This window comes from Solea senegalensis, linkage group LG20 (genome assembly GCF_019176455.1).
Source record: "Solea senegalensis isolate Sse05_10M linkage group LG20, IFAPA_SoseM_1, whole genome shotgun sequence".
Lineage (NCBI taxonomy): Eukaryota > Metazoa > Chordata > Actinopteri > Pleuronectiformes > Soleidae > Solea > Solea senegalensis.
In genome coordinates this window covers 12,698,105-12,722,864 of record NC_058039.1, presented here as the reverse complement: position 1 = coordinate 12,722,864, position 24,760 = coordinate 12,698,105, and the positions used below count along the sequence as shown (strand labels likewise).

Sequence of the window (24,760 nt, the reverse complement as noted above, 5' to 3'; positions counted from 1 at the left end):
CCGAGTTGCTCCTGCCGTCTGTTTGAACGGGTATGAGAGATGTGTGACAGACACATAGATGTGTGAGTGAATGGGTGAATGAAAACACTGTAGTGTAAAGCAGCTTTTAGTGGCCATGAAGACGGGGAGTGCTCTAGAAATAGAGGCTATGTTTTTGTTGTTGTGTGATTTAGTTCCAGTTGTGTTATTAAATAGAAAAGAATCAGTCATAGCTTCTCAAATGTGATTAATTGTCGCAGTTTTCTGTTTTATATTTTTGTAAATCAAAATAATTGTTTTGTACAAGGCTGAAAAATCAATGTTTTTCACATCAATGTGACATTTTATGCATTACATCATCACTTAAATTTATGTTTTTTTATATATTTAATAGATCAGGAAATGGCTGAGTGGAAATTCATACATCCACTACAGTCAATTTGATGTCACAGCCTGTTGAAACTCAAGTGATTTTGTTTCTTTTCACTTTGAGTGGCTGGAGACCAGGCCTGCAACTCATGATAATTGTCGTCATTTAATTATCTGCTGATTGAATTGATGAATTTAAACACACACAAAGAACTTGTTTGGTTCATAAAATGTCAGAAAATCTTGAAGAAATGTTCATCAGAATTTCAAAATAATTTTCTTCTTTTGTCCACAAACCAAAAATATTAAGTTTGAATGATTTCTTTGTTGTATGGAGCCAAGAAAACAGAAAAGAGACCGTTCAGAACAAACATTTAACAAACAACCTTCATTCATGAAACATCTGAAGTAATGTGTGTTTGTCTCTCTCTCTCTCTCTGTCCTCAGAACAGCTTCCTGTCCGCTGTGCCGTACCTCGGTGGCTTGCTGGTCTCGCTGCTGTCGGCCGTCGCCGCCGACAGCCTCATCGAGAGGAGAGTAATGAGCGTCACCGTCGTTCGTAAACTCTTCACATTCACCGGCAAGTGACCGGAGTCCTTTTTGAAGATTCTTTCATAGTGCTGTATGTCAGTCTGATTCACCTGTTGCAGGGTGAGTGTCCCAGGGACAGCAATTGACATTGGTTTGGAGTCACTGAAAGTATTTGTTTATTTTTTAAAGATAATTAAGCATATAAAATAGAAAAAGGCTCAACAAACTTTTCATATAAAACATAGGCACCTTTAAAATCCAAAAATAAAAGGTAGCAAAACATGTTTCTTTACTAAATCAAATATTTAAAGACTGTAATATGCAATCACTTTATCTAATTTACCAAACTACTGTATATGTGGACCCACTTTTTAAAGATTTACTGCTGTATCAGTAACCTCGTATGTACGACTCATTTCCTCGTTTGGTTCCTACTTTTATTCATAATATTTAAATCATATAGTATGATGACACATTGATAAATAAATGAATGAAAACATTTTTGGGGACCCAAAACAAATCCTGTACGACCCATCTGTAGGTCCCGACCCAGTCTTTGGAAAACACTGTACTGTACTGTACAACACAACAAATATAATTTTTGAATAATATTGCAATGCTGAGATTCCTTGAAACAGAATTTACATTTAGAACAGTGTTTCCCACTGACTTTAGTTTTTTTATTAAACCCCGTCTCCTTTTCCTCGCAGGCCTCGTGTTCCCGGCTGTGTTCTTGGCCGCAGTGGGTTACGCCGGCTGCAGCCACGTCCTCGCCGTCACCTTGCTCACACTCTCCATGGCCATCGGGGGGATCAGCGCCCCCGGAGTCTTCATCAACCAGCTCGACATCGCTCCTCGGTGAGATTTCCTCATTCATTTGGATTATTTTCCATCTTTATGTTGTCTATCATATTTAATAGCTGTAATACAATGTTATAAGACATTGTTGTCTCTGGCCTGCAGATATGCAGGATTCCTTCTGGGAATCACCAACACATTCGGGACAATCCCGGGCATCGTGGCTCCCATCGTGACGGGATACTTCACAGAAGATGTAGGTGGATTCACTCAGTCATGAAATCAGTCATGTGAACAGTGTTTGGGGCTTTTCTCAATTAACTGATTGTTTTCTGTGTTGTTTAGTCCAGAAAATGTAAAAGAAAATCACAAAAACCACGAAAATCTCTCTGTTTTTGTCAGCAGAATGTCAAATGGAGCAAAAAACCCAGATAATATTCACATTTAAGAGTCTGTAAAGTCAGAGAGAAATCTTTGTTTTAATTATTAGAATAACATCCAAAACGATTATTTGAGTAACAAAATAGTCAGTGGATTAATTTAGTAATCGATGAATAATCAGTTAATTGTCGCAGCTCTAATTCAGTTTGTTTTGTCTATGTCATAATTGTCACTACTTCCTGAATCTCCATCCATACTGATACAATGTTCATGTGTATTACCATGGTTTTTCCTCATGGTGGCACTGTTGTGCTTCTCAAATGAGTATATGAAATATACTATATTTATACTACAATAAGAAGTTTAAATAATTAAAATTAAATAAAACAATAATTTACATTCAATTAAATTATTTAAAAAAAAAGAAAATGTTTTACAGTGCAGCAAAATGTGCTTTAAAAGAGCTCAGTCATCAGCATCATGAGATGTTTTTAACTTGGATTTAAAAACATTCACATTTGCGCCAAATCAATTATTTACACATTACTCTTAATCACAGGAAACATTTCTAGTAATCCTTCTCTTTCTTCCTTCTCCTTCTCCTCCTCCTCCTGGTGTTGTCAGCACACACTGTCTGGCTGGAGGACGGTGTTCTGTGTCGCAGCCGCGATCAACGTGGGCGGAGCGTTCTTTTACACCATATTTGGCAAAGGGGAGATTCAGCCGTGGGCCGTCACAGAGGAGGAGAGAGCGGAGGCCGAGTCAAGGAGGAGCAGGTCCATCTCCACATGATCCTAAATCCTATACATCCAGAACCTCTATTTTATAAAGACCAAAAAAAGAAATATAGAGTTTTTAAAAAGACAGATTCACAGTCAGAGGAGGAGACATATCGGAGGGCAAAGTTATAGTTCTACCTCTGTTAAATTTAAATGCATTTTAATACTGGGTGAAGAATGTGAGAGGTTTATTTCCACAGAGAAGGTTTAATAAAGTGATTAGTTTTTAAGTGTGGTTGTATGAGGTACTGACGAAACATGGAAAACCAGATTTACCTATACCTAATCTATACCTACTTTAGTTCTTTAGATCGACCGCATTCTCCTGCTGGAAACTAAAGTTAGTTTAACTCCAAATTCCATAGAGTAAATCAGTGATTTTACATCACGGCACACAGGAGTCACTGTGATTCCCTGCTGCCTCCATCCAGTAAATTCAAAACATGTTATTCCTTCACATCCGAGTGTGAAATTCTTCAAGTAGCACAAACTTACCAAAACAAGGCAGCAGTAGAACCAGCAGCTTTCGTGTCCCTGAAAGCCAAAAAACGCCTGATTATCTCTATGTCCTGTGGTGATGGGAGAGTGAGCAGTTTACAAACTGCAGTTTCTAAGCCATAAAAAGGCTGTTTTCGACATTTTCTATTGGAAAAAGGTCATCAAACAGTAGCAGAAATATTCTTGATATATAGACTGAAGTGAAAAGTGTTGCCATGTGTCAGCTCATACAATCCCACTTTAAACAAATAATAATAATTTAGGTGCACATGTACAAGAATGTTATTGTGGAGGAGTGTTGGTTTCTACAGTGTCTGCACTATTTTTATTTTAAGAAATATGTTGCTGTTGTTACAAAAGGCTTTTTAAGTGTTGGATAGAACCCGGGTTCTTAAACTGTGGTAACAGAAACAGCGCTCTGCTGTATATACCAGGGTGTAAAGTATATGTGAGGAAGAGGAGGAGGAGAATGATGAGAGAGCAAATTATCTTATTGGGAATTAATCTGAATAAAAACAAACCCATTGTCTATTCAGGGCAGGTACACAAACTTTGAAGGATTTCAAGGACCCGTCTTGGGAGACCGGTGTATTTTTATACGACTCTCACTGCCTCAATCGACTGACGAACGATTCATTCCACCTTTGTTTTCTACTGTAGAAAAGTTCAGTTTAAAGGAAACGGTGCCTTAACTCAGACCAAAATTAACGTGATTTTTACCAAATCACGTCCAGGTAATGTTGAACATTTTCAAGCTTTTCTTGGAACAGTGTTTTAATGGGACCAAGTGTTTCTTTTAATGCCTCAATTACTTTCAAGTGGGACTGAAATAAACACTGTCCACACAAAGACAAGACAAGACAAGACACGACACTTTAAATGCCTTATATTTGATGTGGTGCCAAAAAAGAAGTGTTTTTAGTCTCACTCACTCAACTTTTTTACTGCTAGGATGTCAACACTGTTCAACAATGTTCAGCTTCTTAAAGGAATAACGTGATCACACAGCACAAACAGGACACTGTGTAAACACTGTGTGCACTGATGCAATAATTTATTTATTTACCTTCACTTCACTGTGAAAATGTGTCACACGCACTAAGACTTTGTTTTATAGTTTTGAAAACTTTTGAAAACGATACAACAATCGGACTCGTTTTGAGAAGTAAAAATCATGACACAAAGCCTCTAAATGTGTTCATTTATTCTTTATCTTAAATGTTTTATCTTCATTTTTAAGTATCATCGTAGATTCCGTATAGGGTTGGAAAAAAGGGCAGGAAATTCCAGAAACTTTCCATGGGAACTTTAGCCAGGGAATTTTGGAAACTTTCCGTATTAAATAGTGTGATGTGTGCCTGTGGTTGAGGAATTGCATTGATATTGAACTGTATTTGCATCAAATCTGAATTGTTTTAAGTTCCAAACGATCCATTTTGAAGATTTCCAGTTTCTTCCCTTTAATTCCCATGGAACGTTTCCCATTTTGAGAATTACCAGGAATTCTGCATCTCTAATTCTGTTACTTTTATCTCATCACATCATAAAATACAGTATATATTATGTGTACATAGCCTTTCAGTGGGGGAAAAAAACATTACATGCTTCTCATTCCAGATTATTAGGTATGCCAAGTTAACAATGCAGATTTGATACAACAGTCCCCTTTCATGTTCAGGGCTGCAACTCACAATTATTTTGATACTCGTCTGAGCTGTAGATAATTTATTTGATTTAAAATTGTCTTATTTTGTCTATCAATCAAAAAAAAATTAGGATTAATGATATTTTTGTTATATGGAGAAAGATAACAAAACATTTAAGAAGCTAAAATCAAATCATTCTTAAACTTAAATTATTATAAAATAGTTCATGATTAATTTAGTAATCGATTCATCATGCAGAGTTAATTTTTTGTTTTCTTGTGATATAAACTGCAGCTTATGAAAATAATCAGTTAAAACATCTCCTTTTTAAAATGCAAATATAATGTAGGTTTCAGTAATCATTTGTAGTAGCTTGGTGTACCTAATAAACTGACAACTGAGTGCAGTTTGGAAGGAAAATATGTAATCCCTTAATTTTTGTTTTAATTGTTATTGAGTTTGGCCTAAAAATGTGTTTGAATATACACTGATCCCCAGTTACAGAGACAATACTAAAGAGGAGTTCTCTTTGTGTTTTCATGTCCTTTTTTTTATCAGTGATTCTGATCATTGTGGTTATTGTTTACAGTTGTGGATTATTTGCTACCAAATTACAGAATAATCCTGAATAATCTATATGTTTATGGGGGTAAAGTACATGTGTATATGTAAAGTACATTGAAATGTATGCTATGTTTACACATTTAAATCTTCTGTCATTGAATAACCACTTTTGTTGTCACGTGTACAATTTACACTGAAACCTTTTTTTGGTACATCAGTTAAATTTATTTTATAAAATTTACACTTGCTTGACAGTTAAACTGCCATAATTCTAGAATTGTAACTATTACTTAAATATAAAATAACAGTCTAAGAGCAAATACATTTGTATATAATATTGTTAGTAATATAATAATTTAGTTAAAATATCAGAAAAAAAGACGAATTCTCCTTTTAATCGGGTTATAATTACTTAGAAAATAGTTATATTTGATTCATTTAGTCATATTCATCACCTTACAGCACTTATAATCAGTCAAAATGAACTCAGTGCAGGATGTCTTTTTTTAAAACAGTTCCTGGTTTCAACCACCAGGTGGGGGCAATAAGACCAATTTGAGCATCGAGTTCTGGGTTTTAAATCATTTCTAATTTATGTTTTTATTTTTGTCTTACTAATTTACGCGTAAAATTACATGAGAGAGACTGATATTATAGACTGAATATTTGAACGTGAGTTTCTACTGTATAATTCATAGTTTTTTCGCTTTTATGTGCCGTTTTGTCTTGATTCTCGCCATTCACACACACACGCACACGTGTTTTGAACTCGCGTCTCATATTTTCCAGGTCCGTGTTCGTTGACTCACAGGGTGGACCTGTCCCTCTGTCTTTCTGTTGATCTTTTGTTTCATGGACGAGGCTGAAGTTTGCGTCAGATTTTTATTCTCGAATGAACCGGATGAGTTTATGACGTAGCAGATGTGGTGCGGCAGCATTTATCCTCCGTGTTGCACTACTGCACTTGAGTAAAAGTAATTACTCCAGATTTATTCTGCTCTGTGTGTATTTCATTAAATAACTTCTTTTTGAACTTACTCCCTACTATGCAAGTCATTTTCAAGGTTTTACATTCAATTTCTAGGTAAATCACACTTTATCACACATTTATGTTGTTTGACTTCATACAGAACATTTAAAGAAATGTAGTTAATAAGAAAGCAGGTTTTTATTTTACAACATAAAAATACAACGCATGTATACATACCTACCTCACAATCAACTTGTAAAATCAGAAAACTTTTTTTAATCCTTAAGAAACAACACTCAATTTAGCCATCGCTTAATTGTTTCAGCCCTATCTAAAATTGAATAAAACAAGAAACAATTACTCAATAATAAATAAAAGAAAACTGTTCACATTCATTATGAAATGATAAACCTAGGCTCTAACAGACATATAATCTAACTTTTAGTAGGGAAAAATGCATAGTTTAACGGTATTTTAACAGTTTATGTAAGGTTAACTACTTCTGGGCAAATCCATCAACACCTGAAGAACCACTTTCACTTTGTGAGTCGACCTGAGGCTACAGACAGAGGCAGCGGGTGAGTCACAGCCAAACGTGTAATCAAGGAGCTTTTCTTCCTCCAGGCTGTGAAAAGGTGATCTAGTCTTTCCTGTGATTGACGAGCCTGTGAGTGTGAAGGATTAGCCTGGAAACCAAAAGGGAGACAGTTTAGTTTGAATCAGTGGGGGGGTGGAGGTGGGGAGGGGTGGTCTGTGTGTTGTAAATGTGCTTTATTTGCATGAGCTGTTCCCTCGGGCTTTAGAGTGTGTTTGCATACACTGTGCTGACATTGCAATTCAGATTGAGGTAAAGTGCCTGTATGTATATGAATGTCAACGACTGAGGGCTTTTTCCTCATCGTTGGCATTGCTCAGATTCAGACACAGGTTGTTGCTGGGTTTTTTTCTTCACCTGCACCCACACAGGCACCAAATCGTGATTCTAAAAACTGGCAGTAGGAGCTGGTTGATGCTGCAGCCCACGGCGACTGAAATACATAGTAATTAGATTAGTGGTTCTCAAACTTTTTATACCAAGAACCACCTGAGAAAATATTCAGTTCTTGAAGTAACAACATTATCACCAACATTAAAATACAGTGGTGTAAGTATAGGCCAGCTATTACACAGGAGGCAGATTTATTCTCTCATCCTCCTCCTCTTCCTCACTTATACTTCACACACTGGTATATTGACATAAGATTTAAGATGGAGCAAGACTCCAATTATTTTTTGTTTGATTTTCTACGTCCTCTGGGCAAAATTGCTCAGCTCCACTCCGATCACATATCCTGGTATGTACAGTAGAGCAGTATTCCTGATTCTCCTCCAAGTACCACCAGAGGAAGCTCGCACACCACTGGTAGTACATGTACCACAGTTTGAGAACCATGAGTTTAGATTAATACATGTATGTGGACAGCAAGACTTTTTCTGCAAAAACAGCCCAACAACAAATCAGCCAAATATTCTTAAATTGACACACAAAAACAGTCTGCCAATGGGGAGGTCAGTAATGTTGCTTAAAACTAGCTTGTAAATCTGCAGCCACTTTCAGACTTGAGTCCCTTAATCAGAGACAAAGGGTACAAAAAGGAACATTACATTGGAACCATGAAACAGGTGAATTGCAGCAGCAGAAAACCACACAAGGTCCCTCTCCTGTGTCCATTGTACCTAATAAAGTGGTCACTTCTTTGCGTTTGTAATGTACCTCTTGACATAAAACAAAGCACTTCCTGTACGAATGTTAGAGCGAGGGAGTCAATAGACGATTTAATCAGCATAGTGTGAACTAATTTGACAGTGATTTGAATTAAAGTGACGTTTGTTTAGTTTTAAGCAGGTTCTTCTCCTGAGACAGTCTGAGTTAAATATTCAGATCTCCACCTCACACATGATGAGTCATCACTGACGTCCTGCTGCCACGCTCTGTCTGCCAGTCTGCCTGTTGGATCACATTCTCAGTTTCCTTCAACACACAGAGACTCACACTCACACCCGCTCTCCCCGGCCCTGCTCCAGTTTACAGCCTGAAGTAATGACACAGCTGCTGGTTGTGCTTTGCTCTGATTAGTCACCAAATCACCGGAGGCTACATCTTTACGAACACTCAGACCTGTCAGAGTTCAGAGTCGTTGTGTATCCCGAGGTCGTTTCCAGTCGATCAGGCCCCCACAGTGGGAACTTTGAACTTCATATATAGTTTCTATTCTATTCTATTCTATTCTATTCTATTCTATTCTATTCCATGTATTTACATGTACCAGTTCACATGGACGACAAGCACACCACACTAGCAGACAGAGAGGCTGCGTGGAGTGTTTAAAAAAGTTACATTTGTGTTGTTTTAATGTGCTGAGTAATTTTATTTAGATAGATAAAAAAAAGACCCTCGGCCAACCCTGTGTCTGTACACTGTTGTGAACGACATAGATACATAGGTAGTTTTGAACTTTGGTGATGACTGCCTGTGACTGTGTTAGAGTAGGTTTAAAAGCAGACAAACACTTGGTTTCCTTCACATACACTTCTACAATCACCCTCACACGTTTGAAGTACATCAGACCATGTGCATTGAAAAGCAGCAGAACTGGTTTGTGACCTATTAATAACTTTCTATGCCCACAAAGGAATGTGTACTTAAACATCTGAGGTTCCCTGGAGGAGACGTCTTTAGTTTACATAGTTTTCAGTGTCATGGCCAATGTGTTTTGGGGTTTTTCTCACAAACGTCAGCAGAGGGAAACATTTTTCTAGTTATGTCTCTCACTTATTGTGACCCCGTCGGCACGTTGCCAGTCTCTATATCTCCTCCCTCCTGTCGCCATTTCTCATATCTCACCCTCCCTCCCTCCTTCACCTCCACTGTGCTGAGTGAAAGCAACAGCTGCCAAGTTGAATCAGCCTTTACCTGCATTAAAAGGAAAAACCCAGCGAGCTGTTTCATATGCGTGTGTGTTCTTGATTTTGTCACCTCTTTAGGACACCTTTTCTAGCCCTAAACACTGTCCTGAGAAGAGCAGCTGCGTAAACTTGAGCGTTTGTGTTTATCACTGATGCCAGTTGACTAAACTGGGCAACGTGCCACAGTGATGGAGGATGAGGCAGAATTTGACCTCCTCACCTTCCCAAGCAGCAGCCTAACGACAACATTCTGTATTTTAATCAGCCTATTATTCATCTAACTCAATGCACTGGACAGCTTGAGTAATATAGAAATGTATGAACTTAAACTATGTTTGGGTGAAACCTGGTCCTGATGAGGTAGAACCCTCATTTTTGAGGAACTGCCGGTGAAGTTTAGGGCCTCCACACCTCCCCAAACAGCATCCTAATGACAAAAAGGCCAGTTTTATCCATTCATGTTGTATGATTTCTGTATTTTAATCAGCCTAGTTATTAATCTCTAATCTCAATTTGGATGCACTGGACAGTTTCAGTAACTACACTACACTACACAAAATCCCAGAAAATCCAAATACTTTTTTCAATTTGTAAAGAAGAACATAAGAGACGATACCCTGCCCCCCTGAATATTCACTTTTAATCAGTTCACACACTTGCGTATGTGGTGTGAATGTAAATGCCTGGTTGATAAGGAATCTTGAAAACAGCTTGAGTTCATCTTCTCAGGGTCAGGCATCTGTTTGAATTTAAATCTCAGATGGATTTAAATAATCTTGTCAGGGTGAAGAGCTGGGGTCTCAGTGGGTGATGAGCTCTGTGCTCATGTAGCTTCTTTTGTAAGTAAATGATTGAAAAAGACAAGAACTCTAACCCATCTTGGTTACTTGCAAAACATTGTTTCACCAATATCTAATTTCCCTTATAAAATGTGCCCCAAATTGTTTTTTTTAGAATTGCAGTCCCAAAACCAAATATATTCAGCTTATTGTCATAAATGTCAAACATGTGTGAGGCTGGAACCAGTTTGTGTTTGCCAATTGTTACAGTTACAGCATAAGTACATCAATTATGTTTTTTGTTCCATTCTGTGTGTGTCTACAAGCATTTTTTTGTTGTACTTTTCCATTAAAAACAGCAGCCTTGATGTACCATGATTACAATGTAGACCCTGCTTAGCAGCTGCATATAGATGGCTGTGTATGGCCGCCATCAAAACTTTAACTCAGTTGTGTATGACTTACTGTAGTGGCATATTTCATGGTAATAATGTGTTGTTGTTTCCCTGCCCAACATGTGAAATTTGTATTTCTTCCTATCTGGAAAGTGTGGTCAAATATCTTAGCCACCATATAGTTTTTAGGATTTATCACAGTGTTGTAAGATGTATGTTGAAATTTGAGGGGAGTTTTCAAAAAGTTGTATTAAAAAATACAAGTATATACATGGAAATGTATATGAATATGTATTAGAAATGCTAAAGCTATTCTACGGCTTTTTACAGGCTTCTGTCTGTCTGCAACACTTGCCTATCAAAGGCAAGAGTTCTTTGATGACTTTGAGCAAGAAAATTACTAGAAAACATTACTGAAAAGTGGAGGATTGGACCACTCAGTGTGTACAGCCTGCCACAAGAGGAAGAAGAAGAAGTAGACGAAACAGCGTTTTTGGATCTCACGTGGACACATAAGTTGTTGGTTTACTGGTAAGTTTGGGCCTCTAATGTCAACCTTAATGGAATATTTTGTGTTAAAACGGCACATTTGAAGATTGATAATGTTTTAGTTGTTGTTTTAGACAAGTCTGTCTGTTATTCCGTCTGTCAGGTAACCCACATACCTTGACGGGCTTCAAACTTGGCAGGCGACCTCGATCTGACTTAAAACTGTAATTTTGGTCTTAAGTATGTGATTGGGAACTTCAAACTGTGGAGGGCAGCATTGCACTTCTTAGTGTGCAGCCTGGAGAAGAAGAAGACTAACGGCGCTCAGGTCACCGTATCACTAAACCAGTCACTTCCACATGCCGACTGTCTTCAGGCGTGCAGAAGCGACTTCTTTAGCGATACGTCCACCACACTTGCACACACCAGTGGTCTCCGTAAGACACCTGCCAAGTTTCTAAGCCTGTCAAGCGTCCTGTTGAACTAATCTTGTGATCAAAAGATGGACGGACAGACAGACAGTCTTTGCCTCAATGGAGGAGTGATGTTATGCTAATTTCATCATCAAAGGAATTTACTCACGACATAACAAAGTGCTTCTAAACCTTTGCCCTGACATCAAAGAGACCCAGACAGACAAACGCTCCTGGAATTAATAGAGAGATAAAGAAAACTGGAGCACTGTTGCTTCACAGCAAGAATGTTGCTGTGGGTTTTCTTTCATGTCAATGGTGGTCCAGCTCTACATGTTGGCTCTGTGATGGACTGGCAACCAGGGTGTGACCCCTGCCTTTTGCTCAGCTGGGATTGGCACAGCACCCCCTGCGACCTCTGGTGGAGGACAAAGCGATAGATAATGGATGGGTACTATATATTTTTTGGAGCATATTAAAAAAATCTATATATATTAAGGTACATAAAGATATCTAAATAATGCTGATCTTAAGTTTTATTTTGGAGTTTTGAAGATTTGCTCATTTAGTGCACATCTGCAAATCTGTTCTGATTCCAACGTGATTAAACTGGTTTACTAACAACGATAATTAATGGAATTTATAGATTTACACTGGTATCTATAATAGTCAAGAACCAGCTACTCTGAGGTGGTGGAATGGTGGCCCCCAAATTAAATCCTGCTTAGGGCCCCATAAAGGCTAGGGTCAGCACTGTTTCTGCAGTGTGCAGAAAACTTTGTCCTCAATAAAGTCGATTAAGAACAGAGTCTTAAAGAGTATTATTTTCCAATCTGCTGCTGATCAATAAAAACTGAAGAAGCAGGGGATTAAATTACTGTAGAACTACTCATCAGAGTGCTCGCTGTTTGTCTCAAAGATGATGATAATGATGATTGTCGTGTTATCTAAAGTTCCTCATGTCACTGAGACGTGACGGGAATAACGTGCCGGATGAGACACGCGTGTTCCAGGCACTTCATCCGGTGACGTGCTGACGTTTTTTGGCTGGAATGTGTGTGATTTGCGGGGTCTGATATCAGGGAGGGCGACGGGGACTGAAGCCGCCTCCCATTCGGTATAAAACCCCCGTGTTGAGCCGCAGACTTCCTCTTTCTGTTACCTGGCTAGGGGCAGCAGCTTTGGTGAAAAACCCAGAAACACCGGTAAGTGCAGCTTTGATTCATCAGCAAGTTCGAGAAGCGTGAACGAACTTTTACCGATGTATAGCCACAATAATACGTGGTGAGCGTGAGGGTTTTTCCTTCGACGGCCCGTTAATTAACGGAAAACTTTGTCTCGACGGTTATGTAACTTGACACAAACCTGTGGATTTCAGCCTTTTCAGTTAATGTAGTAATCACGCGTGGGTGTTTAAATTGGCAACTGTTGGCTTGCTTCCATGGTTTTCGAACGTTCTAACGAAGATGTGTTTAACTAATTGAACAAAAAAGATGTTATTTGGAGGAGTGGGGACGGGAACAAAGAAGGGAGGCTGTATAAAGCAGAGCTGAGGATGTTGGAGGACGGAATTTCTTTCTCCTCTTCTCCCTCGGTGAAACCATCAGCCTCAATTAACAGGTGGTGGAAGTCTGGGTAGCGGTGCCAATGGATATTTGGCGATCTTTGTAACTTTATACGACGTGGCCCACGGAGGAACACGTGTCTCGACTGGCCTGTGGCCGAGTGAGGCCTAGCAGCAGCAGCCGCCGACGCCGCCCGTTAGCGGCTTAATCTGAACCGTTACTTTTGAAAATTGATGTCGAAACACATTATTCGAATTAGTTTTTTTTCCCCCATGTGAACACCATGTCGCCACGTTTTTAATCGTCTACGGTGGAAGTTGTGTTATAATCAAACCGGCACGTCATGGTTCTGGTTCACGTCTACGCCCCACGCTCCCCATAATTAAAAACCGTTAAATATGAAACGCCAGTGCTCATTTAATTGTTTTAATGAGTGGAGTTTAATGGATGGGTTTCTTTTATGGCAGAAATTACAACAATGGGAAAGGAAAAGACCCACATCAACATCGTGGTCATTGGCCATGTCGACTCCGGAAAGTCCACCTCCACTGGTCACTTGATCTACAAGTGCGGAGGAATCGACAAGAGAACTATCGAGAAGTTCGAGAAGGAAGCCGCCGAGGTGAGTTTTGTATTTCATTTTAATTTAGGTTACTGTGACTTATTTGTCCCCCGTATTGCCGTATTAATCGACGTCCCAAGATGGCGGCATCAGCGTGCCACTCTTTAGCTGAGCTTCCCCCGTTGCGAGGGTGTTGTGGCAGCGTGCACGCGCACGTTGGGCGGAGCTTAAAAGTCATCGCCGTCGGCTCAATGCATTTATTTAAGGCCTCAGGGTGTGGATTTGACTTCCTCAAATGTCAAAATGTCGTTTCTTTAAACAATGATTTATAAATGGTACATTTTAGTCTTTTTCTTGAACATTGATTTAAAATTAAGTGGTTTCATTTCACAATTTGTTTTTAAAGTTTGAGATGGTATTTTTTGTTGATAGTTTTATCTTATAATGAACATTTTATTATATTAAATTTGATTAAATGTTGAATTATTCAATTAATGATTAAATGGTATTTTTAACAACATTTTTTTGCTATGAGTTTTTTTAATAAATGGTGCCTAAACAATTTAATTTAAAGATTCTGACTTGTGAATTCCTCCACAGATGGGTAAGGGCTCCTTCAAGTACGCCTGGGTGCTGGACAAACTGAAGGCAGAGCGTGAGCGTGGTATCACCATTGACATTGCTCTGTGGAAGTTTGAGACCAGCAAGTACTGTGTGACCATCATTGATGCTCCTGGACACAGGGATTTCATCAAGAACATGATCACTGGAACATCTCAGGTAAAAACATATGCTACTTAGCCCCTCAATTGACCACCAGCACATAAAGGCAAAAGTTTTTACCAAGTTCTGTCTGTTCAGGCTGACTGCGCCGTGCTGATTGTTGCTGCCGGTGTTGGTGAGTTCGAGGCTGGTATCTCCAAGAATGGCCAGACCCGTGAGCACGCCCTGCTGGCCTTCACCCTCGGCGTGAAGCAGCTCATTGTCGGAGTCAACAAGATGGACTCTACCGAGCCCCCTTACAGCCAGAAGCGTTTTGAGGAAATCACCAAGGAAGTGAGCGCTTACATCAAGAAGATCGGCTACAACCCAGCCACTGTTGCATTTGTGCCCATCTCTGGATGGCATGGAGACAACATGCTGGAGGCCAGTGAGAAGGTGAGATTGTCATGCTGCAAGAAAGCTGTATTGGTTGAACCGGTGGAGAGTAAGGACTAATTCTTTTTCCCTCCATACACCTTTCTGTAGATGAGCTGGTACAAGGGATGGAAGGTTGAGCGTAAAGAGGGTAATGCCAGTGGAACCACCCTGCTGGAGGCTCTGGATGCCATTCTGGCACCTTCCCGCCCCACCGACAAGCCCCTCCGCCTGCCCCTGCAGGATGTCTACAAAATTGGCGGTAGGGAACATAACTTTATTATGTAATGGCTGAAGTATTGGTGGAGTTAAGAATGCATTCTAATAATATTCTCCATTTATAAGGCATTGGAACAGTACCTGTTGGACGTGTCGAGACTGGTCTCCTGAAGCCTGGCATGGTTGTCACTTTCGCTCCCCCCAACCTGACCACTGAGGTCAAGTCTGTGGAGATGCACCACGAGTCTCTCACTGAGGCTCTCCCCGGTGACAACGTGGGCTTCAACATCAAGAACGTGTCCGTCAAGGAAATCCGTCGTGGATACGTGGCTGGTGACAGCAAGAACGACCCACCCAAGGCTGCTGAAAGTTTCAATGCCCAGGTGAGTCGAAGCACATGAAATGCATCTATAAGTGAAGGAAATGGATGTGGTGAAATGGATGTTTATTGAATAATATACGCTGTGTCCATAGGTCATCATCCTGAACCACCCTGGCCAGATCAACGAGGGTTATGCCCCCGTGCTGGATTGCCACACTGCTCACATTGCCTGCAAGTTCAAGGAGCTCATCGAGAAGATTGACCGTCGTTCTGGCAAGAAGCTTGAGGACCACCCCAAGTTCGTCAAGTCTGGAGATGCTGCCATTGTCAAACTCATTCCACAGAAGCCCATGGTTGTGGAGCCCTTCTCCAACTATGCTCCCCTTGGTATGTTATGTACCTAAAATGTCCAGTGCATGATTCAGGAATGTGTATTCATACTACAGCTAAATAAAGCAAATGTGTTCATCCCCTGAAATCTTTTACAGGTCGCTTTGCCGTGCGTGACATGAGGCAGACAGTGGCTGTCGGTGTCATCAAGGCCGTGGACCACAAGGATATTTCCGGAAAGACAACCAAGGCTGCAGAGAAGGCCCAGAAGAAGAAATGAATAGTTGTGCAGGACATCCAGCAACAAAATGTGTTCCGGCACCAACGGGCCACTTGTCCATCTTCCCCCCACCCCAGAACATCCTCTCTGAGGCATAGCTCTTTACTTAAGGACTGGCTTATGCTGATTAAAACCCATCGCAAAAGTTTTCGCAGGAAAAAAGAACAATGTGGCATTGTCACTTACCTGAATCACGTGACGGTGCCTGTACTCAGTTAAGTTTAAGTTGGAAATGGTTAAACTATTGTTCTTAATGCCACATTCGATTGGAAAGAAAGCTGCTGGTAACTAATAAAAATAAATGTCTTTGAAAAAATTGAAATTGGCTTGTCTTGATCCTTTTCTGCTGCAGTTAGTGACGGTTTTACTGTCATAGGCAAGCTACCCTCTATCCTGTGTTGCAGCCGTTTTTGACCATGCTATCTGTGTCCGGTGATGCACTTACCATCCAATCGCCTTGATAGGAGTTATGCAGCCCCAGCCAATAGCACCCCTTAATTTTTAGTCTGACAGCAACACTGGCATGCACAGCCCTCCCTCTCTTCTAGTTCAGTATAAAAACTAAGGACGGCTCACGTTCTGTCCTTTTTTCCCTCCGCTTCATATCAGGGGACGACTGCTTTTATACAGGTTGGTGTTTTGACATTTGCTGCGAAATGCATGTTCCATCATTGAGACAGTATTAAGGAAAAACCATTCATTCTTGACCTTCAAAAGGATGACTTGACTATATTTACCAATACTGCTTGGCTGTGTGTAAAATAACTCTGCTTACACTGAAAGGGGTAAAAACGTGCGACCTTACCTTGTTTAATGTTATCCAATTTGATGTCTGTCTATTCGGCTTTGTTTTTATGCTGCTCCACTTCAAGTACATAACGGGGAAGTCAGTTTTCCCTTTTCTGCCAGTCATGGTAGCCCATTCTACCCTCGTGAACGCGCACCATTCCACCCAAGTGCCTGCTGTAAAATGTCGGGGTGCGCGCCCTGAGCAGAGCTAACATGGCGGCTATGCGCTAACGGCGCAACATGGTGGCTGGGTCGCCGGTATCGAGCACATGGTGCATGACTCATGCACGCAACTTTTATGCGTCGTGGACGAGTCTTTTTGAAATGACGGGTTTTATCCAGTGTATCATGTTAATTTGTTTATGTCCCCATGACTAGGGTAAAAACAGGTGAAATTAAACTACGCTGTTAGTGGGACATGTGAATGCTGCGTTCACGCACTGTCAGCAGAACAGCTTGCGGACAGACGTTTTTAAAATGCTGCGTTTACTCTTTTTTGAGTTTTGTAGCTGAAGTACGTGCTACAGCTTATTTTCAAGTCGTTATATCAAACATGGCACCATCTGTTTTGATTTGTTACAATATTGGGGATTTTACTATGCCTTTACAGCCATTATGCGAATAGCTAATATACCTGGTCTTAGAAGTCGCGTCTTTATTCGCAAATGTGGGTCTATCTGATTTAAAATGGAAAATAATGACGCTAAAGTGAACGTTTTCCACTGTGATGCTTCTAATTACAACGGTGACTGCAGAGTGAACGCGGCATTGTGTCGACTGCGTTAAAAAGGCACGATTTACGTCATGTAATCTTGCGTCAGTTCCAATGATACAATTTGTTTTGTAAAAAATAAACCCACTTACGCAAATCCCCTTCCACACAGAACGATGTTGATTAATTAGACACCAGTAAGAAATACATTTGTGTTTTGACCATCACATACAATCAACATAGCTTTTCTCTCTCTAACCATGTCGTGCAGAGAAGCATTCAATCAAAATGGGAAAGGAGAAGATCCACATCAACATCGTGGTCATTGGCCATGTCGACTCCGGCAAATCCACGACCACCGGCCACCTGATCTACAAGTGCGGAGGAATTGACAAGAGAACCATCGAGAAGTTTGAGAAGGAAGCCGCTGAGGTTCGTTCACCAGGCCATACGCTCATTTAAAATGACTTATTTACAATACAAATGATCACAATGTTGAACATGTAATGACACCGCTGATCTCACAGACTGTTTGTATATTCATTCATAATTGAGGGGAAACGGGTGTGGTGGTGACTGTTGACTGAGATCAGCCGGTCAAGTACTGCCCCCTACTGTTCAAATGTGACCTTCCCCATCCATTGACACATACAGAGAAAACGATAACAAATATATTTTATAGACAGCTTTCAGCAATACAAACAACATATCGTCAACTATCTTGATACTTGATTACTTGGTATCAAGTTTTCTGATTTCTCAGCTTCCTAAATGTGAATACTTTCTGGTTTCATTGCTTCATTTCACAAATAAATAATAAATAACGTAGTTTGTGGACAAATCAAGACGTCTGAGAACAACATAATTCCCAGGTTTGTGAAACACCAATTGACATTTTTCACCGTTTTAAGATTTTAAGTCCAGACAAAAGACAACAATTGTTTGTTGCAGCCTGCTATTTACACTGTATTTATCAGTTTACACAAATTATATAAACCCCACCGTTAAAGCCAGAAGACTGAGACTTAGACTTTACTTTATTGTCAGATTAAGATTGTTACAACGACGCTCCTCAAAAAGAAATTTTGTTTCTCAGCCTAAAAATGGCAGCAGTTGTTTTAAAAAGAAAACAATAAATGAAAAGAAAAGACAAAGAAAAGATAAAATGGTCAGTCAGTCATCATCTAATCGCGTTATCCTCCACCAGAGGGGGTGCTGTGCCAATCTCAGCTACATCGGGCGATAGGCGGGGTACACCCTGGACAGTTCGCCAGTCCATCGCAGGGCCACACACAACTAGAGACAAACAACCATTCACTCTCACACTCACGGTCAATTTAGAGTGTCCAATTCACCTAATCCCCACATTGCATGTTTTTGGACTGTGGGAGGAAGCCGGAGAACCCGGAGAGAACCCATGCACACACAGGGAGACTCCAAACTCCATGCAGAAAGGCCCTTGTTTCAACCGGGGCTCCAGGCCACTACACCACCGTGTGGCCAGATAAAATGGTACAAAATATAAATAAGAAATACTTTACAGGAGTTACAAATAAAACTAACCTAAGATCATATGAAAATATATTAAAAAATATTCCTAAAAGACAATCTGTTGCACTGTCAAACCACTCACCTTTATGTGTGTAATAATAATAACTGAGGCTGAAGGCCTGAGTATCTTGAATATAAACCACCCTTAAAATTTCATGTAAATGAGGCAATGCTTGTTACTGAAGGTGTACTTCCTGTTGCCATTACGTGGCACCAAGATTGGCTTTGTGGTTCACTATCATCTTAAAAAGAAGATGTAATAGAGAATAAGAAGAGGAATAGAGGTGGGGCGGTTGGCTTCTGCGTGCTATTTCTGCAAACATACTTTTTAGCAGCTGCCATGGTTGCTGTGGTAACCCGCAATACAAATCAAAAGGAAGGTGAGGGCTGGCGCCTGTCTGGGCCTGTCCAGCCACGTCTGTGCTTGGGCCCTAACAATAATAGTGATCATAATACTTAGATCATAATACAGCGCATTTCGTGACACTCAAGGTCACTGGACGAATTCAGCAAGCAATAAAACAGCCAGATACAAATAGATAAATCAATTAGCATTTATTACAGACACAATTGGATTTTTGAGAGATTACTCTTTCAAAATGAAAAGAAAAAACATAACACAGCAGTGTTTTTGTGTTTATGAATGATTTGCAGTTCAAACGCTCACATTTATTAGCTATAACCTGCTAGTTCAGAAACCATTCCTGCTCTATGTTTACATTTTTTCACCAACAATATTATACTTAATTTATTTATTTCCGCTTTTATCATAACATGCGTCCACACAGCTGGCATGATCACTGCAGCTTGGTGAGACATGTGCAGCCCTCACTCACACATATGCGATATTCAGGGTTTGTGGATTGTATCAGATTGTATAATCTTAAAAGTCCAGTGTGTAAAATGTGGGTTGAATTTTTGTTTTTCCTTACTCCAGAACAAACCATTTATATTTATAGCAGGAGCTGCCTTTGTGGATCATTTTACAAAATGTTTTTGCTTTAATTCTAACTTATGGCTGCATAATGTTCTCCAACACACTTGAAAGGGAAGGGTGAGGTGAGGGATGTTCAGCTGCAGTAGATGCTGCAGGGAACATGTATGAAACTTCGTGCTGGGTAATGACCTTGAGTACTCCTGTGTATCGAAATTGAAATCAAATATTAAGGCTTGTTTTCTTTTTTTAGTTAGATGTTTTATTATCCAGATATCTGAATTATTATCTTGTATTTGTCACTTGTCCATCTCTGAACCCTTTCACTGCTGTAACAATGAACTTCCCCAGTGTGGGATCGATAACGTCAATCACAAATCATTACTTTCAGTTATTGGACACATGTAATAGTGACATGGTATGAGGTCAGAAATGTTTTTTGGAAGTGTCTAATTGATTTGTACATTTCCTTTCATTTCCATTTATATTTGTATTTTCCCAACAACACAACAGATGGGCAAGGGCTCCTTCAAGTACGCCTGGGTGCTGGACAAACTGAAGGCTGAGCGTGAGCGTGGTATCACCATTGACATCGCTCTGTGGAAGTTTGAGACTAACAAGTACTATGTGACCATCATTGATGCTCCTGGACACAGGGATTTCATCAAGAACATGATCACTGGAACATCTCAGGTAAAGACATTTATTATTGAGCCTTTTCAATTCACCACCAGGATATGAAGTTTTACCAAGTTCTGTCTGTTCAGGCTGACTGCGCCGTGCTGATCGTTGCTGCCGGTGTTGGTGAGTTCGAGGCTGGTATCTCCAAGAACGGCCAGACCCGTGAGCACGCCCTGCTGGCCTACACCCTCGGCGTGAAGCAGCTCATTGTCGGAGTCAACAAGATGGACTCCACCGAGCCCCCTTACAGCCAGAAGCGTTTTGAGGAAATCACCAAGGAAGTGAGCGCTTACATCAAGAAGATCGGTTACAACCCAGCCACTGTTGGCTTTGTTCCCATCTCTGGGTGGCATGGAGACAACATGCTGGAGGCCAGCGACAAGGTGAGGAAATCTTTGCTGAAATATCTTTTGACTTATTATAATCATTATTTCATCCATTTTGCACTCTTTTCTTGAAATCTCGCAATGGCGAACAAACAAATCTCGCAATGTGTTTAAGATGAGCTGGTTCAAGGGCTGGAAGATTGAGCGCAAAGAGGGCGGTGCCACTGGTACAACCCTGCTGGAGGCTCTGGACTCCATCCTGCCCCCCTCTCGCCCCACCGATAAGCCCCTGCGTCTGCCCCTGCAGGACGTCTACAAGATTGGCGGTAAGTGTGTGTATAAATATATATATGTATATGTCACATTATGTCCTGTGAGTTTTGAGTATGACTCTGAAAAGGTGTAGTCAACAAGAGGCGTGACCAACGGACATAGATTGAAATGCCTTAGATAGACGTAGATCGAATTGGATAGACCTACAGCCAATCGGACCAATGATCTGGATGTACATGCAGAGTGATGAAGAAAAATGTGTAGAGTGCGAAATCAAATTGCTGGCAGACCCTAGGCTACATAATAATCATAGTAATAATGGAATAATGGGCACTACAACTCTCAAGACTTGGGCCTGTCCTCTATGAGACCCCCCATCCCAAACTCGGATGCCCAACTTGGAGCAACCTCTCAAACCTGGACATGAGATTCCAAGATTGCTGTCATCATACAAACACTGGTACCTTTACCGCTTACCGCACTTCTGCTGTATTTGTCGCTTCCGTCTTCGGAACTTGGCAGTGACGTCACTTCCGGTTCCGATGTATTTGAAAATGCAGCATATGTCTGTCCCTTTGATTACCACACACAGTGTATCATTTTAGAAAAAATGTGTATAATATTTCTTCATTCATGCTTGCACATGAAAAAGTAAACTGAGATCATACTGGTGCCCCGTTCTGTTCCCTCTCAGGTATTGGAACAGTTCCCGTCGGACGTGTTGAGACCGGTATCCTGAAGCCTGGCATGGTCGTCACATTCGCTCCCCCCAACCTGACCACTGAGGTGAAGTCTGTGGAGATGCACCACGAGTCTCTGACTGAGGCTCTCCCCGGTGACAACGTCGGCTTCAACATCAAGAACGTGTCCGTCAAGGAGATCCGTCGTGGAAATGTGGCCGGTGACAGCAAGAATGACCCACCAATGGCTGCTGACAACTTCACCGCTCAGGTGCGAGTCGAGGAGAGGAGAGGAGAGGAGAGTGAAATCACAAAGTACTAAACAGTGACTTAACTTACTTGCTTGAAAAAAATAGTGGAGTCATGTTTAACTTGTTTGCTCTAGATCTAGATTATGTAACGCAAGGTAGAAGCTGCTGTGTTGAAACATCCAGTTTACACGTCACGTTCAGTAATACAGTGTGAAAAAAAAACTGCAGCTTTAGGGATGGTTGGAAAGCGTCAACATGGGCTGGGTTAAACCAGTTCAACATGTTTCGCTGCCAACTCCATCCATGAGTGATAATGAGCTGTGCGCAGTGAAAGAAAGAGGAACTCTTCCCTGTCAGAGAAGCGCATTATTTGAGGGTATTTCATTCGCCTCAGTAACCCGGTCAGTGACCATTTTGAAAGTGAGCTGAATACAGACGCCCTTATCAAACAAAAATGTTGGCTTAGCATGGTTACATTGTCCAATGGTTGTCCCATGTACTGTACAACTTATTTTACTGGATGCCATTTTGTGTGACACATTTTCATCACCCACTCAGATTTTTAAGATATTAGTTTTCTTCTCACTTATGTCTGAGCACACTTCTGAAAAGAAAAGAAAAGAATTCACATTTACACAACTTCCTCCTCCTTGCTCCTCATCACACCTCCTGCCCATCTATCAACCATGGGGTCCAGAGCCTTTCACTGTACAGCTTCATGTCTCTGGAACTCTCCCACAAACCATACATGAGATTAACACTCTCTCCACCTTCAAATTACAACTCAAAACAAATTTGTCTTAGATGAACATGTTTGACATATCACTTCTCGTTATCACTGTGGTTGTTTTGTTCTTCTTGGTTATCAATGTCCACGTTCATCTAAATTTCAGGTCATCATCCTGAACCACCCGGGACAGATCGCACAGGGCTACGCCCCCGTTCTGGATTGCCACACCGCTCACATTGCTTGCAAGTTCAGCGAGCTCAAGGAGAAGATTGACCGCCGTTCCGGCAAGAAGCTTGAGGACAACCCCAAGGCTCTCAAGTCTGGAGACGCTGCCATCATCACCATGGTGCCTGGAAAACCCATGTGTGTTGAGAGCTTCTCCCAGTATCCTCCACTGGGTGAGTAAGAATCCACAATATACTGAGTTAGCTACTGTTCAACAGAATTTTCCAACTGGAAACTGGAGTCTGTGTTAGCGCAGCGTTAACGAGTAGTCGACCCACTGCTGCCTTCGTCAGTGAGATCAAATGTGTGATTTTGTGATTTGGCACGTGAAATGGTTCATTCTCATTTACCTTTATGACACAAAATTACCAAACAAGGCAACAGGACCCCTGCACCTCCTGTGTTGAGTTTCTCTATGGGCTTTGGTGTGGGAGAGTGGTTTACAAACTTCAGTTTCCAGTTTGGAAAAGGCTGTCTAATGGTGATCTATAGCGGTGAACATATTGTTAAGTCAATGTAGATATAAGCTGACATCATAAGGTTTTCAATGAGGTTGCTTTACTCTTTTTAATGGTGTTAAATCAAAACAACAAGGTCAGAAGAACATATTTACTTAACATTTGAATCAAATAATAAGCACATTTGTATTTAATCTATGATACAAATACCAACCTTCCTTAGTTTGTGTTCCAGAGGATTTTTTTATGATTACACTGATTTGTTTATTGCATTTGTACCCTCCTGTGCATCTCAGGTCGCTTCGCTGTGCGTGACATGAGGCAGACCGTGGCCGTCGGTGTCATCAAATCTGTCGAGAAGAAGGTCGCTTCCGGCGGAAAGGTCACCAAGTCTGCACAGAAGGCAGATAAGAAGAAATGAATTGTCATTCGGGATGTCCAAGAAAACGTCCCGTCTCAGCAGCAGCGGGCCACCCCATCCCTTCGTCTTCCTTGCCACCCAGCGTCGTCTTCTCTGAGGCAGAGCTCTCTACTCAAGGACTGGCTTATGCTGATTAAAACCCATCGTAAAAGTTTCCGCAGGAAAGGAAGGTACGCGCCTTCTAGGGGAAACTGTGATCATGATTAAGTTGAAACCAAAATAATAAAAATCTTAAACATTGCCAAACTAACATGGTTCTTATGTGTTCTGTCACATCACCAGTGTTAGACAACAGCAAAACTTGTTTTGGTCCACAAACTTGTTATTATATGTTAGTGCGGACACATCAGGGACATAATCTGACCCTAACCAAAACCCAGTTCTAACCCTAACCCTAAAACTAGGTTTTAACCCCAGAAAAAGCCTTTTAAAGTTGCCTGGACAAAATGTCCCCACAAAGATAGGTTTGTAAAAAAAATTTGGTCCTCACAGAGATATTAATATACATCCACACAGGCACAGAAAGTGAGGCATTTGAGTTGTTTCACATTTCTTTCACATAGGTGTGTCCTTTTGGCAAGACATACGCTTCACCAACAGGCCGGTTGGTTAAGTTAGCACATGGGAGGCGTTCCGTTCAACCTGCTTGGACACGTACCTGCCAGTTTGAATCAACCCTTCTATTTATCTGTTAACATCTTTCCATCTTTTCCTCCTCAATGTGACCTCTAAATAAGCTCTCAAACATGTAGAGTGGAGTTAAAGTTGCTGAACGTC

At 40.8% G+C, this 24,760-nt stretch overlaps 3 protein-coding genes and 1 long non-coding RNA gene across 6 annotated transcripts in view; 3 read left to right on the top strand and 1 right to left on the bottom strand.

Moving 5' to 3' along the window:
- The window catches only part of si:ch1073-513e17.1 (sialin), a 13,228-nt gene extending 7,517 nt beyond the window's left edge, over positions 1-5,711 (top strand). For all 3 annotated transcript variants that reach the window (XM_044052426.1, XM_044052427.1, XM_044052425.1), the window contains exons 9-12: positions 796-928; positions 1,590-1,737; positions 1,843-1,933; positions 2,683-5,711. In XM_044052426.1, coding sequence (XP_043908361.1) covers positions 796-928; positions 1,590-1,737; positions 1,843-1,933; positions 2,683-2,850 — 540 coding nt within the window. In that variant the 3' untranslated portion in view covers positions 2,851-5,711. The remainder of the gene's footprint in view (positions 1-795; positions 929-1,589; positions 1,738-1,842; positions 1,934-2,682) is intronic.
- Positions 5,712-6,694: 983 nt separating this feature from the next.
- Positions 6,695-16,980, bottom strand: LOC122786273. Its single transcript, XR_006362426.1, has 2 exons — positions 16,758-16,980; positions 6,695-7,201 (listed from the first exon to the last, which is right to left on the bottom strand). It is a non-coding gene; the product is annotated as an uncharacterized LOC122786273 (long non-coding RNA).
- Positions 12,658-16,274, top strand: LOC122786271 (elongation factor 1-alpha). The gene is made up of 8 exons (XM_044052429.1): positions 12,658-12,742; positions 13,570-13,724; positions 14,265-14,444; positions 14,526-14,822; positions 14,913-15,063; positions 15,147-15,403; positions 15,495-15,729; positions 15,831-16,274. The coding sequence occupies exons 2-8, from the start codon at positions 13,581-13,583 to the stop codon at positions 15,950-15,952; spliced, it is 1,386 nt and encodes a 461-aa protein (XP_043908364.1). The 5' UTR covers positions 12,658-12,742; positions 13,570-13,580; the 3' UTR covers positions 15,953-16,274.
- Positions 16,504-24,233, top strand: LOC122786270 (elongation factor 1-alpha). The gene is made up of 8 exons (XM_044052428.1): positions 16,504-16,582; positions 17,725-17,885; positions 20,452-20,631; positions 20,706-21,002; positions 21,121-21,271; positions 21,913-22,169; positions 23,043-23,277; positions 23,859-24,233. The coding sequence occupies exons 2-8, from the start codon at positions 17,742-17,744 to the stop codon at positions 23,981-23,983; spliced, it is 1,389 nt and encodes a 462-aa protein (XP_043908363.1). The 5' UTR covers positions 16,504-16,582; positions 17,725-17,741; the 3' UTR covers positions 23,984-24,233.
- The last annotated feature ends 527 nt before the right edge of the window (positions 24,234-24,760 follow it).